General features: G+C 44.1%; 1 protein-coding gene across 1 annotated transcript in view; it reads right to left on the bottom strand.

Annotated features, from left to right (window-relative positions):
- Positions 1–13,961, bottom strand: part of LOC131591378 (protein phosphatase 1H) — a 123,528-nt gene extending 109,567 nt beyond the window's left edge. Inside the window, exon 1 of the mRNA XM_058861992.1 lies at positions 13,705–13,961. Within this exon, the coding sequence (XP_058717975.1) occupies positions 13,705–13,940 (236 nt within the window). The 5' untranslated portion in view covers positions 13,941–13,961. The remainder of the gene's footprint in view (positions 1–13,704) is intronic.
- Positions 13,962–14,745: the final 784 nt, after the last annotated feature.

Here is a 14,745-nt window from a genome sequence, read left to right as displayed (position 1 = left end):
ATTACCAGCACATACAGATGAAATCTATACTCTCAGCTGTGGTGCGCATTCCTCCGCTGCTAACACCAGCTAAGGCAGCTGCTCACACAGGAAGCCCCCACTTGCAAGAAGGCAACACTAGTAATGGTCCTACTTCCATAAGTTGTCAAATTCTTATGTTCAGATTTCTAGACCAAATTGCTGTTCACAGCTAGTTGAAACTAGCTGTGAGTAGAAACACTTCTTTAGCTACATTGTCAGAGTGTTCTGCCATTCGACGGACACATTTCACTCTTTTGTAATAGGAACTGCATCCATGAAATATGGAGGACAAGAGGGATAGAAGTCAGTTTTGCAGTCACATCAGCCACTTCACCTCCTTTTTCAGAACACATCCTACATAGCACACATGAGGAGAGGCTCTGACAAGTCAATGCTTTCTGTAGCAAATCCTTCCCATCAGCGGCAGACCACCACAGACAGATCTAGTCCCCACTGCACAGCCATGCTACCACCAGCTTCCTTGTCTGCAAAAAGTAACCTCACTGCTGCAAAATTAAAGCTTTTATAGCTCCACATCTCTGGGCAGCAGAGCATAAGGGGAACAGACAAAGGCTACAGGGAGGGCCTTTCCTGCAACCCATCCAAAGCTGATCAAGGGTACACACAGCTTACACAGCTACCTGGAAGTATGTTATATCTAACACCTCAAGCTATTGTTCAGATTTTGTGTTGTTTCCTAAAACAACAAGTTGGAACTATTTCACCTTTGTTTTTGAGCCTCCAATCACAGTTCCTCCGATAGCCCCACAGATGTACCTTTTACGTAGCTAAAGTTGCACAGTTTACCAGGTTTACTTTGCTGACAAATACTGGATAAGCACTGATCTGCAGATACGCATAATGCGTTTTTTCCTGTTTCAGACGCAGAAGAGTAATAGTTTATGAAGAAGTTCTAGCAGGAGCATTCCCAAACAAGCTTATTTTGTGCCTCATATATAAAAACTCTCATCTCTTTCTACAAATTCCAAACATGCTTTTAACTTTGGTTAAGATAAGCTCTCTGGCAAAATGCTACGACAGCTCCATATGGACTCAGGTCACTCACTTGCACTGTGATGTGCTACTGTGAGCACCAAGCACTTCTGTACTGTGAGTGCCTTCCCCTGCACAGAAAACAAATCCCACCTGCTCTAATTCCTTGAGAGCATAACTACTTCCTTGTCAACACTTTAGTTCCTCCAGGTCTTGTTAAAGACCTCACAAGGGAAAGAGTTTTCAGATTCCATTCTTATTTTCGAAGTCAACACCACCTTGCCGCTCCCCCAGACTGAGATACTTGTTCAGTGATTCTTTATGACTAATCCATTCACAAGTCACAGATCTTCCCTGCTTTCTGACCTGCCTGTAACAATGCTGGCTTGTTTACTGTAGTAGGATGTTCACTTGACTTTTGTGAAATCTTTTTCAAACAGTAATCTTGCAACACAGCGGAAAGCAGTATAGAGCCCCACAGGTCTGTGACGCTTCTGATGTGTTGTGACTCTCAACAGAACAGACAAAAAAAACCGCAAAAAACCAAAAGGTATCTGGATATATTTCTCCTGCCTTTTTGTTTCTGAAACATGAGTTTCAGAATATTACACAAGAACTGAAAGACAAAGAATAAGATGTTACATGATGCCAATAGCCAGCAGTAATTATTTTTCTCCTTGGTGAGGTAGCCTTTCTCAATTCTTATTGGGGAAAAGCTCTTACTCTGGAATACCATAAAATAAGCGCATTCATCTTTGAACAAAAAAAAAATTGCCTTCTGCAATGTTTAAATATACACATAAAATAAAAATACTGTCCACCATTAAAAGAGCTTTTTTATTTTTTAAAGGAATTTAAAAGGGACAGGTACACCACCAGTCCCAGCAGCAGTCACATTTCAGCCGATAACACAATCCCAGTGCAATCCTCTGGGCTGCAAAGCCCTGAAGAACCATGTGCAGTGTGCATTAAGTTGTTCCATGCCCATGTTTAGACACAGACACCTGAAAGGATTATGCTCATTCTTTGTTTCCATTTAAATGCTCTTAGCTTCAGATTTCTAAATTATTCTGTGCAGCAAGAACTAGAAACTTACTGCTGGCTGTGAGAGTTTCTTCTTCTCTTGATTCCAGCACTTTTTCAAAGACAGATGAGCAGTTACCAAAATAGTTCTTTCTCCCCTCTACGAAAGCACTTCGCAGAACTAGCTTGTGATTTAGGAATCAGACACTTTGCTAAAACCAAGCAAGAATGGAATTACAGCTAATCACATTAGCCTATAACTTTTTTCCCCTCTAAAAGCAGGATTAAAGGCAGAGATGGGGAACTTCCCACATTCCCACACACCAGCTGCATTCTTCCAGACTCAGCTTGCTGAACAGCTAATAGAATTACCATCCACAGACCTAGGATTTTCAGGGATTACTCTGGAAAGGTTGCCAAAGGAACTAACTGGACTGTAATTCCTGGCTTTGCACTAACAGAAAGGGATAGAAAGACCTTAAAACTACACTGAGAAGTACCCTAGAGGGAGCCAGGGTCTGAAGAAGATTTTGTAAGGGCTGTGGCAACACTAATCTTAAAGTTTATTGAGAGGAACAACAAAATGAACTGAAATCCCAGGTCTGGAGATGTGATTAATGAGAGCAGTGACAAAGTAAGGGAGAGGGAATTGCCCTCCAAGACTGATGTTGATTTACATTTGTTTGAAGAGATCAGTGTATGTTTTAATGCCCTATCAACTCCTGAATTATTGTTGAGAGCATGTATGGCTAAGTTCTAGTCTTCAAATGACTCATGAAAATAGCTGAAAATTTTTATTTTTTTTTTGTTCAAAGGGGAAGACAAAGAAGGGGAGAAAATTTTCTATTTACATGCTTCAAAATGCAAGTCACTCATATCAAACCAAACATACATAAAACTTTGACATTTGTCATGACATAAGCAGCAATAATCACTGAGGCTGGCTTTATGATTACTGTTTTTCATTTCCAAATACCAAAATATAAAGCCGTACTCCACTCCCCATGGCATCACAAATACAATGCAAGGTTTCACTGTACAACTTCTAAACTTTCTAAATTATAAACATTGCAAGTATCAACTTAGGAAATGAAAAGTTTTCTTTTTTTACCATTTATTTTCAAGGATTTGATCTTTCTCAGTCAAGACACCTACAAATAAGGTCAGTAAAGAGAAACAAAAACTAGTTCAGATAAATCTTGTTTCAATCCCAAACTTTTAGCGATCATTCATGAAACAAAGATTCTTAATACAAATTCAGAAGAAAAAGCACTTTCTTCAAAATTAAGTTTTAAAACACACAACCAGCAATTTAAGGACCTTAGCACAGGATTCTTCAAAGCATCATGGACTGCTGAACAAATAAAACACCCAGGACACTCACTCAGCCTGCCCAGGCACTTGCACAGACTTGGAGGCATGGAAGTAACAGTGGGAGGGATGCAATGAGATAGAGGAAGGGGCACTAAGCTCCCCCACCAGGCCCTGGAACCAAGAGAGCTGCAAGCCTTTGCACTCTGGGGCAGGAGCAGAGCTGTCCAGCCACTCCCTGAGCCTGGCCAGCTAGGCAGGGACCTTTAACATGGGGCCCTTGCCTTTGAAAGTGATCATTCAGTGCAACCCCAAAGCTGCTGAACAGGACCCTGCTCTCATTTACAATGGCTGGGGCCTGAATCAATTTCAGGAATGCTCTTCCCAACCAGAAAGAAAAATGTTGCTGTCCATTATTAAGTTTCACAGCTTCTTGCCCTCTCCTCCCCAGACAGGCAGCAGAGCTAATGAATCAAAAAGAAAAAAGTCCACAGCCAACAATAAAATAGCAACTTCCCTCAAGAGAGAGGGAGAAAAGAATAATAATAATAAGTTTTTTAAATATTAGTGGCACTCAGTTGGGGGGGGGAGGGGATGTTGCCCAAGCCCACCTTTCACTCAAACTGTTTCAAAACCAAACAAAACCCATGGGTTCACATGGTGACCTACCACATCTGGAAATACAGGGATCACTTATGAACAGCAAGGTAACTTATCTCTTCACAAGAGTTCTGCACAAAATGGAGCACTGCTCAAGTTATAAGAGCTGGAGATGTGTCCTCAGTCCCACCTCCAATGAAAAACTCCACCAAGGACCAGATTGTTAGTTATGACTGACAGGTATTTTACAGCATTACAAACATGCACTACGCATCATCTGTTTCTGAGGAGGTCTCTAACACATACCTAAAGATAGAAAAATCATACTTGGCCTGAATGAATCAATGTTGTCAGGAGAAAAAAAAAGTGATCTGCTGCAGAACTTGGCTGGAGCTGGATCTTTTTTGCTCCTTGCAGGGAGTTTGGAAAGCAGAAATTATCATAACAGGACACAAAGGACATAGAAATAAATCAGGGAAATCCAGAAGGGCTCACAGTGGGGAGCAGAGAGGAGGAAAGAACTCATCTCTTGTCTGCACCTTTATGCAATGGAGTAGATACACAGACAGGACAGCACAGAAGGCACTTAGATGTGGGACTAGCAGATACAATAAAAGAAGAAAATACAGAGCAATGTCTATAGAGGGACAATATCACAGACCTCTAATGCCAGTCCAAGGACATTGTGCTGCAGAATTTCTGGAGCAGAGTATGTAGGATATCAGATGCAATCAAAGCTCAGTGTATTTCTCCCCTTCCTGTAGCAGAACACCATCATGGAAAGCATAAAGACAATGGCACATGGTCTTCTACTACTTTTCCCTCCCCACCCTTTCTTCCTGAAATCAGGCAAAGCTGGCTTTCTCAAATCAGTTTCAGTGTCATTATTGTTTCCTGCAAAAGAACCTGAACAGTATCAAAACAATCAGTCAAGATTGACTACATCTTAGGGCAGCACTTTAGAAAGAAGAAAGAGGGAGGGGGGAAAAAAAAGATATTTGAAATGGTTATTCACCTTGAAGCCACAGTCACCACCTGGACCTCAGACCTGCTTTCATAAGAGGGAAAAGTGTAGAGCCTACAGGGTCTGACATCATTCACAGAGTTAAAACAAGCTGGCACTATGACAAATGACAGCAATGGACAGACAAATCTCCCCACACCAGAGGAGGGAGTGGCTGACACGATCTTGGGGGAACCAGACCCATTCAACTCCTGCTTGTCTTGGAGATGGTGCATTTAGGTCCCCATTTGGGCCACACAAGATTTTCAGTCAAGCTGGAAGTTCTATGCAGACACATCACTGCTCATACCTCTGTACCTCCAGCAGCTCTAGACTCCCTAGAGAATCTAGAAGCAGATTCTCTCCCACTTAAGCCTCACTGTGTGGGTTACAGATCCCAAACAATGAGTGAAGTTGTAGATTTGCCACCCTACTTCATGCCAGGAAGTTCTCTGCTGGCCACAGCCCCCTAAAACCTCTTCTTGTTTGAGTTTCTTTCTTAAATCAGTGTGATTGCTAAGTTATGTACAGGGTTCATATTTTGGCATTCCCCAATTATGCATTGACCACCTACTCTCCTGCACTATCTACTGCACTTCCTAATGTTGACTGCCTCAGCTTGGTGTTATTTTTGTCCTTTCCCCACTCACATTCCAGGAATTAAATCATATTGTGATCAAGAACCACAGAGATCCCCTTGGCTGGCTTTACCCTAGCAAAATACTTTACCCTGACAAAATACTGTGTACAGTATTTATTTGGAGAATGTTCAATTTTTAAGACAAACACTTGCCTCATACAGTATTGGGAAGAGGAATCACACCTGCCTCCAGCCATTTTATGAGCTTCACCTACTGAACAGCTCATGCAGAATCAACCACTTAGTAACCATGGCATTTATAGCCCCAAGTACAGCTGGCAGCACCTACTAGACAGCAAGTGTGCTGCTGGCTGAGGGAGATATGGGTGAAGAAGCCAAAAGGCTTCAGTGGACCTGCTGGCTATCTCCTACTTCCTGGACCCTCTGTAATTACTGTGCAATAAAACTTCCACCCCATGTCAGTTAGATCTGAGGGGCAGAGCAGCTCAATACAAGCTGGGAGTTCTCTCACCAGCTCTGCTCACTGTTTTGGCCCTGAACACTTAAAACTGATCTAGTCCACCTGACCTCTGATCAGGAAACCACTCTGGATAATACATGTGTTACAGCTGGACATCCCAAACATACCCTACCAAGTAAATGTGACTGGCCAAATGGGAACCAATTTGAAGTCATCTTTCTCTTTCTCTTGAAGAAAGAAAAAAAATCATTAGAGACAACAAAAGGCACAGTTAATATGATGGTGCTGCTGTCCAATAGGGCCTCTTGCATTTTAGCAAGTTCAGTCAGAACAGAAACCCAAGGGGAAGTGCATGAAGATCCAGGTTAGATGTAGTTCAGGAGCCTCCGTCTTCCTTGCAAATGCTGCTCCATCACAGATATAGCACCTACCCCAGCCCCATGCCACATCAAAGCAGCTATGTCTGCTCTGCCTAAATTATCTCCCTGCACTCATTAACAGCACTCCCCCACTCCAAGTCTTATTTGGGATTCAGCTCACAAAGCTGACTTAACCCATCCTTCAACCCACAAACCATATTTCTTTCTCAAGTGGTACACAGCTCCCATCACAGGAATGACCTGTGCTTTGCAGCACTGCTTCCCTTTCAAGGTCAAACATGTTTCATTTGCTCACACTCACAGGCTCAAAGCAGCTCACCCCGAGGGGCACAGCCCTGTCGGTTCACTTCATGCCATGGTGATAACTGCGCCAAGCCATTCCCATTACACCTATCCCGAGTGATGCAGCTGCAACAGAGACAAATGAACAAAGCTGGAGTGCTTGCAGGTAGCATCTGCTGACAGTGCAAAGGCAGGAGGGAACACAGGAAGGCTGCCTGGGAGGACACAGCCATGCTCTGCTGTCAGAAGCTAGAAGCACACTCAAGCTAGCCTTTCAGAAACATGTGAGACAGCACTAGTCTTGAGCCTCTGAGGGACTGGCGAGAGCTTTGAGGGATGAATTGCATACTTGTCCCATTAGGAAACACATTTGTGCAACTTAGATAGTATTAAAAATATCTGAGCATGATTTACGTTTTTTATCCTGTTTTTATTTTTCTCCTTTTACCCCTGTAAGTTCTATGAAATCAGAGACCACATAGGAAAAGCCAAGTACACAACAGCAGGAAAAATAACTGTCATCAAAACACAGAACCTAAAACCTGAGATTCATTTTCTACATTCATATAAAATCTCTTGCCAAAGCTTATCCTCACTGCTGCATTTTTTTCACTGGGAAGAACCAGTACATTTACACATTTACATTTTTCTCCAAGGTTACTCTGAAATTATTATTTGCAATGCACTTGGCAGATTAGAGGCATTACATAAATATTAGATGCTATAGCATAAGGTCTTACACAAGTAAAGGGATTTCTGAAGGTGTTAAAATTATCATGAGGTTTCTGTACGCTGTTTTATATGAAGCCAGGCTTAAACAAGAGCCAGGCAATATATATTAAAGTTAACATTATAATATGCATAGAAGAATAATTCATACAGAGGAAGACTGTTCAGTTGTCTCAAGCTACATATATGGGACTTGAGTTTTCAGTTCATTCATCAGGTACTACTCAGTCTTATGTTCTGAACTACAAAAAGGAGAAAAGAAAATATTTTCATCTAGACAAGGAGAATTGCAAACAACTTTTTAAGAAGTTTTAAAAGGAAAGTAATTCATTAGTTCTGTGTACATAAACTGACAACCAAACAGAACAAGATAAAAAAAAGTATTCCCTTCCCCACGAGTCTCATCCTCCTGAAATTTGTACCAAACAGAACACACACAAGAAGTGTGTTTACCTATGGGTATGAGTCATGCTCCCAGGGGAGGGTTAGAAAGACTATCACTTCCAATTCACAGGAGCAGGACTGTGGTGTTGTTATCTTCTATTAATAAGAAGCAATGGGGATTAGAATAAGCAATCAGTAGCTGCATGCCCTATGCTATCCTCCAACATCAAAATATTCAACCCAGGACAAACATTTTTTGTGTTTTGCCTCACCTCAGCTGACAGATATATTAAGCTTTCACCTGCTTCATAACATTATTAAAATACTTAGCATTTGAATAAATATTTTGGTCTACACAGCACATGGTAGAAGAATGCTTCTGTGTTATCTTAATTTACTTAAGTATTTATGATCACTCAGAAATGTTGGAAAATATTTTAATAAAAACCCCCAGTTAATTCTCACGTACATTCATTTGCTACAAACTAAGTAGCATAGCATGAGGAAACATGATGCAATAGCATCAGCCTTACAAAAAATCCAGAACCTTGAGAAGGAAAATAAAACACCTATAAAATCTATAAACTATCCCCTCCCCTGCTTCATTTTGAACTGTAACAACTTGCCACTGTAATAATGCTGTAGAAGGACATGGTCATCATACTTCACCTACAACTCTGCATTCATTACAGGTCAGTAGCCACCAACATCACAGAGAAAATGTAATTTCTACTGCAGGCCTGCAGAGTAGAGAAACCACAGTATCTGAAATGTAACATTATGGAAAAACAGCCTGGACTTTGTCTCATCAAACAAAAGGTACTGCTGGGCTAATAAATTGACTTTTTAAGCCAAGAAACACACATACCAGCAAAGTCAAGTTTCTGAAAACATAACTCAGAACTGCAAAGGTATCTGAAGTGTCACTTAGAATTTAAAAGGCAAGCCAAATTGTCTCTTGTATGAGGACACAGACAACATACAATCAAATCTTTCCCCCTGTCCCTGAAGTGTTATTTGATAGTACCTTTTGAAGTTCTCCAGAGATGTGGCAGAAAGGCAAGAGCAAAGAGAGGGACACATGTGACACAAAAGCAATCAGCTATGGTCCCATCCCCAGGATTCATACCCTTTAGAAAAGCAATTTGTATAGTATATATACATATTGTGTGTGTGTACATATATATATATAGTGTGTGTGTATGTATATATATATATAGTGTATATATATACATGTAGTATATAGATTATATATATAGTTTTGTATAGTTTATGGTATATATATAGTTTATATCTATAAATATATATAAACTATATACATAGTTTATAGTATAGTTTAGTATATATATTTTATATAGATAGCTAGATATAGATATTTTAGTACTGGATTCAGACTGTAGGAATATACATTCAAAATGGATGGAAAATGACTAAGCTTGTTTTTCTACCACAAAATGCTACTCAGTTGCAGTTACTCTGCAACACCACCAGCATAAGCAGCAGGCTAGTTCTTTGTCATTTACAAATTTAGCATTTATTTTATCGTGCCATATGTAGTCAAGGGAATTCAACTGGGAGAGGAGAGCTCTGCTCCACCCTGTTCATCCTCTAGCTTCACAGAGGGAAGAAGATAGAATAGAGGAGGAAAAGGTGAGAAATACTGTTCTGGGTAGAGTTTAGATGCAGTGAATATAATCTGGGTCATTTCATGCTACATACTCTCTGCTACTGCCTTTACTTTGCCAGTTACTTTCAGAGTTGAACACTAGGGCTGCTTATCAGCAGTGCTGCAGGGAAGAGGTCTTAACACCCTGAAAACAGCACAGGAAGGGACCAAAGAAGAAATTCCCCTCCCAGTAACAGGACAATCCATGCAGAAGCTCAAAAACCAGCTCGTGGCTCAGACATGGAAAGCTCTAGAGGAGATCCAGTGCAGCTGCTTGCAGATGAGAGGCAGGGCAACAACTAAATAAAGTGTGAGGCAGATCCCTCCCACCCTCCCTTACTTGAATAAATCACTTAACTTTTCAGAGAGCAGCAAATCTCCTTACTCCTCTGGATTAAAGGCAGACTTACAAGAACATTTGTTAACAGACTACCCTCTCCCAGGGTCATTCCTGATGCACACCAGCTAACCACATGCAGAAAATTATGTTATGCCCTTGTTCAAAAATGAAAAGTTTATTTCTAATAATGATACTTTTAAAGACAATTAAAGAGCTTACTGGATTGTAGGACACAATTTTAATTTTTCTCCTATGGAGCTTGACAAATATTAGACAAGTGTCTGTGGTATAAGAATATCTCTTTGAAACATGGCCTTTTGCCATCCTGTATGAGGTGAAATGAAATTCAAGGTCTCAGAGCTCCCATGCAAGGAAGAGACAGCAGGGACAGAAGACAACTCATTTCAGAAGACAACTTTTAGTCTGCTTACTGACTAAGGAGAGCTGGGTCCCTATGAGATTCCCAGTAAAATGCTAAGAAGCACTGATATTTTATCTCAGCACCAAGTATGTTTAATTTGCCTGCCTGTGTGTTTTTTGTAATGACCACACCATTAAAAGAGGGAACATTAATAATAAAAAATAAAAGCTAGTTTACATTTCACATCATAATATCATAGAACTAAGTAGGTAATTTTAAAAATAAGTTAAAATATATTACATGAATGAGCAATATTGCAAAAATACCAATTACACAAAATGTTCAGTACAAAAGGATGAAGAAAGTGGAGTAGAGGAGAAATGCTTATTCCAGGGGAGTAAGTCAGATGAACAGGCCCATACCACACAAATGCTAGGGAAAAGAAATAGTCAACAGGGTGAGCTACTTTGCCAATATATTGTTTAGTAAGAAATACTAATCCTCAGGAATCAAAGAAACAAAAGGAATCCCCTAAAAAAGTGCATATTTTGTAGATACAAACTGCTTCAGTCTGGCATGGGAACCAGGTCTAACCCCAAAATGCCTTCTCCTTGGATGTCGACACAACAACATCAAGGAACTCCAGTATCATCTGTAAACTGACATGTTTTACAATTAAAGAACATGAACACTACAAATTATTTCCTGAAACTCAGCCTCCAGGTGACCTATTCTCAGAGCCAGAATTTCTTCCTAAAGATAGTGAGACAGATGCTAGTGCTGGGTGTGGAACATAAATCCACTGACTCAAACCCTGCCGTGCAACGGCTCACAACATCAGGGCAAACACAGTGCAGGTGGCACACACTCTCCTTACACCTTCTGGGCCAAAACCCCACCTTCTAAGTCTACAACAATTCTCTCATTAGCTTCAGGAAGTAAAAATCCCTGTGTCCATAGGCACCCCAACCAACAAAACGCTGAAATCACTTTTGCTGATTTGCTAAAACATGAAAACACAGAAAGGGCAATAGCTCAGGGAAGCTGCACCTTGGCACACCACAGGTATGTCATGTCTTCTTTCATGTCTTCATACCTAAGCAAACTAGCAAAATGTGAGTTAAATAGCTGACCTTTGTGTTACATCACAAGCTGCTTGTGAGGACACCAGACTTCCTCCTAACATTCTTGTAAGTACTTGTATTGTAACAAAAGGCAAACATTGTTCTGATAGTTTCCTTAACACAGACATTAACAAAATGCTAAATAATAGCGTGGAAGTACTTTATTCCCTGCTTTACTCAAGCCAACAAACTTCAGAATATGTATACTAGTAATTTCATCTTCCTGGTACTCTTTCCATTTCTTCTATGTAACTCAAATCTGTTTCAAAAGGAAAACATAGTTTCAACACATATAGCAAGTCTTTGCAAGTATTTTCAGAAAGCCTGGTAATAGCTCAGCGTGAGTAAAACAAACAAAAAAAAAAGTCATATTTGTCAAAATCTGAGTTTGTCCATATTTTCTTCTATTTCATTATTCTTTAATGCTTTGCCTTTGGAAAACAATGCAATTTTGGTGGCACCGCTTTCCTGTTAGCTTCTCTGCAGTTTTGAGATCTTCTGGTTAGAATGAATCCCAATTTTGGAACATCATATGCATACTTCTGGGCAGAGGGTAGTAACACATTCACTAATTCTCTCTAACAAGTACCACCTTTCCCTTAGATCTGCTCCACCAGCACCAGAGCCAGTAACTGCAAGGGAAGGGGATGAGACAAAAAACCGAAACCAGCCAACCTAACAAAAACAACAACAAAAAAGCCACCAGAGAAAAAACAAAAGGGCAACTTCTTTTCACATAGATAACGACAGGAACTGAAAAAGCTAGTGCCTTTTTTTTATGCCTCCCAATTAACCAAGCTGCTCAAAGCTCAAGAGGGAAGAGCAACAAGTATATGAAAACAATCCTGGTATGTTCTGCTTTCATGACCACCAGAGTCATTTACTTTATCTACAAATGCTCTCTCCCATCTGGTTTCATCGACAGGGTCAATGAAACCTTCACTCTCCAGCACCGACATTTTTCTGCCCTGGCAGTGTCAGGTGAAGGTCATGGGATGCACACACCTGGGAGCCAGAGAACCTCCCTTCCACTTTGTCACCAACTTGCAATTACAGTTACTTGCTGAAAGCCACAGAACTTCGCCTGAGCTGAAAATAGCAGCATGTACTTATTTCGGTAAAGAAGTGCTTTTTAAGGGACTAATATAGTGGCAGAACAATTAGAGCTTATTTTTAAATATTTACAGTTTATAGGGAATTTACTCAGTAACCTATTCAAGTCTTTATTTGTCTGAGGAAAACAATCCAATTTAAAATGCTTTAAATCTCTCATTAAAATCTCTCTTTAATTCTCCCATTTCAGCATCCCCAATGATGTAACAACCTTTTAAATAAAGCTAGTGATTGGTCATTAACAATGTGAAGCCTTCACTGTAGCTTTTGCTGGAGTTTTTTTGGGAATTCATGTACATCTGAAGAGACGACTTGTAGTCTGGAAGGGCTAATTTAGTAACTTCATTAATCTCTGAGTTGGTAGCAACATGGATAGCCAGACATGCTCAAGACTTAGAAGCAGTAACAGAAAGAAACCAAATACTGAATCCTGCACCCAGAATCCTCAAGGAAAACAATGTGCCTACCGATAAAGGCATCAAGTGCAAGGACATGCCTTGCCTCTGCAGCTACTCCCACTGCCAGCTGGATGCATCCAAAGGAGCACTGCCGTTTGCCTGGCTGCCAAGTCTACAACCAGGTCCTGATCAGACACCCTCTAAAGTAAATACCATTATATGAGTAAGTCAGGGCAACAAACCATTTGGAAAGCCCAGTTTGGGGGCTAGCCAACGGATTTTGTTTTCTTTCCGTTTGGAACCTGCGGTCCTCAAGCGTCTCCCCAAACTAGAAAGCACTTTGAGAGAGAGAGATATGTGACCCATCACCACCAGCGAGCACAACGACTGTCAGGTCCACAGGAAGGTGTTCCAAACCCCACACATTTCACCATTCCCAGGTAGCATAAAGCATTTACACAGGCACAAACCAAACCGTGTTTCCTACCAAAAGCCCTTTCTATTCAAGGGTCAAGGACCTAAACCGCTGTTCACCGGCGGGTACCCCATCCTTGGCCCCGGAGCCGTCACTACGGGCAGGGGAGCCCGGCGCTGCCCCTGGCCATCCTTCGCCGATCTGGGCACCGGCCACTCCCGCGGGGGCTTTCAAGGGCAACTGACCGTCTGCCTCTTCGGGCTCCCAGGAGGGAACCACCCAGGCACAGAGCCGCGGCCAGGGCCGGACACACGGCGCCGGGGATGCCGCTCCCTCCCCCGGCACCTTCCCCCCTCCGCTCCCGCTGCCCGCGCAGGCCCGGGGCTGCGCTCCCCCCGCCTCCGGCAGCGCGGGCACCCGCCGGGGGCTGCCCCGGCATCGCCGCCTTTCGCGGCCAGCGGGCTCGGCCGCACTCCACCTGCGAGCCGCGGCGTACTCACTCCGCGTAGCCCGTGGTCCAGGGCAGGCGCCGGGTGTCCTTGCTGAGGATGAGGATGGGGCGGGCGATGTGGTCGGCGGAGCACTCCACCTCGTCCGGGGACAGTCCCAGGAACTCGGGTCTCCCGTAGGGGAAGCGGAGGGGCAAGTCCGCGCCGCTGCCGTGGTCGGCGCCCGCGCTGCCAGCCATGATGCCGCCCATGAAATTGGCCACGGCGGACTTCACCCGTGTGAGCATAGTAACCCCGCCGGCGGCGGCAGCGCCGGGGCCGCCGCGCAGGGCGGGGAGCGGGGCACGCCGGCGGGCAGCGCTGCCGAGGCGGCTCCGGCAGCCCCCGCCGCGCTCCCGCAATGGGGGCGCCGGGCCGCGCGGAGCCGGGCGAGAGGACGGCGGGCTCAGGGGCAGCCGCGGGGCCGAGGCCTCATTGCAGGTTTCCCCCTCCCGGCGCGGCGCTGGGTGAACTCAGCCCGGCGGCAGCGGCTGCTGAGTCATGTGATAGCGCGGCTGGATTCGCCCGGGCGCTTCCTGCTCCTCCTGCGGCACCGGCGGGCTCCTGGCACACGCCGGGCACGGGCGGCCGCCGCCCCCGCCCGCCCACCCGCGCCGGGGGCCGGCCCGCGGCAGGTGCGCGGCGGGCGGAGCCTGCGGCCGGCGGGGCCGCCCCCGCTCCGCTCCCGCTCCCGCAGCGATGCGGCCGTGCCGCCGCCGCCTCCGGGATGAGCCGCCCGGGAGGCCGTGCCCTCGGGGTCGCTCGGGGTTCCATCGCCGGGGCTGGAGATCGCCGCCCGCGGTGCGCTGTCCCTGCTGCCCCTAGGCTGAGCCAGCGCCGTCCCAGCCCCGGCAGAGCCCGCTGATCCTGCGGGACAAGACGGCCGCTTGGAGGGTTTACGTGCCTTCTCCTGCTCAAACACGCCAAGGATATTTTCCCCAGGAAGCCATTTGTTAGAAAAAAGAACCCGGGGCAGTGGCCGAAAGCCCTGCTGCCGGCCTGCCGTGGTTTCCCCCTGCCTGCCGGGGGAGGCCGGGGACGTGCCCGTCCGCC

This window comes from Poecile atricapillus, chromosome W, assembly GCF_030490865.1.
Source record: "Poecile atricapillus isolate bPoeAtr1 chromosome W, bPoeAtr1.hap1, whole genome shotgun sequence".
Lineage (NCBI taxonomy): Eukaryota > Metazoa > Chordata > Aves > Passeriformes > Paridae > Poecile > Poecile atricapillus.
This window is presented reverse-complemented; position numbering and strand designations above follow the sequence as displayed.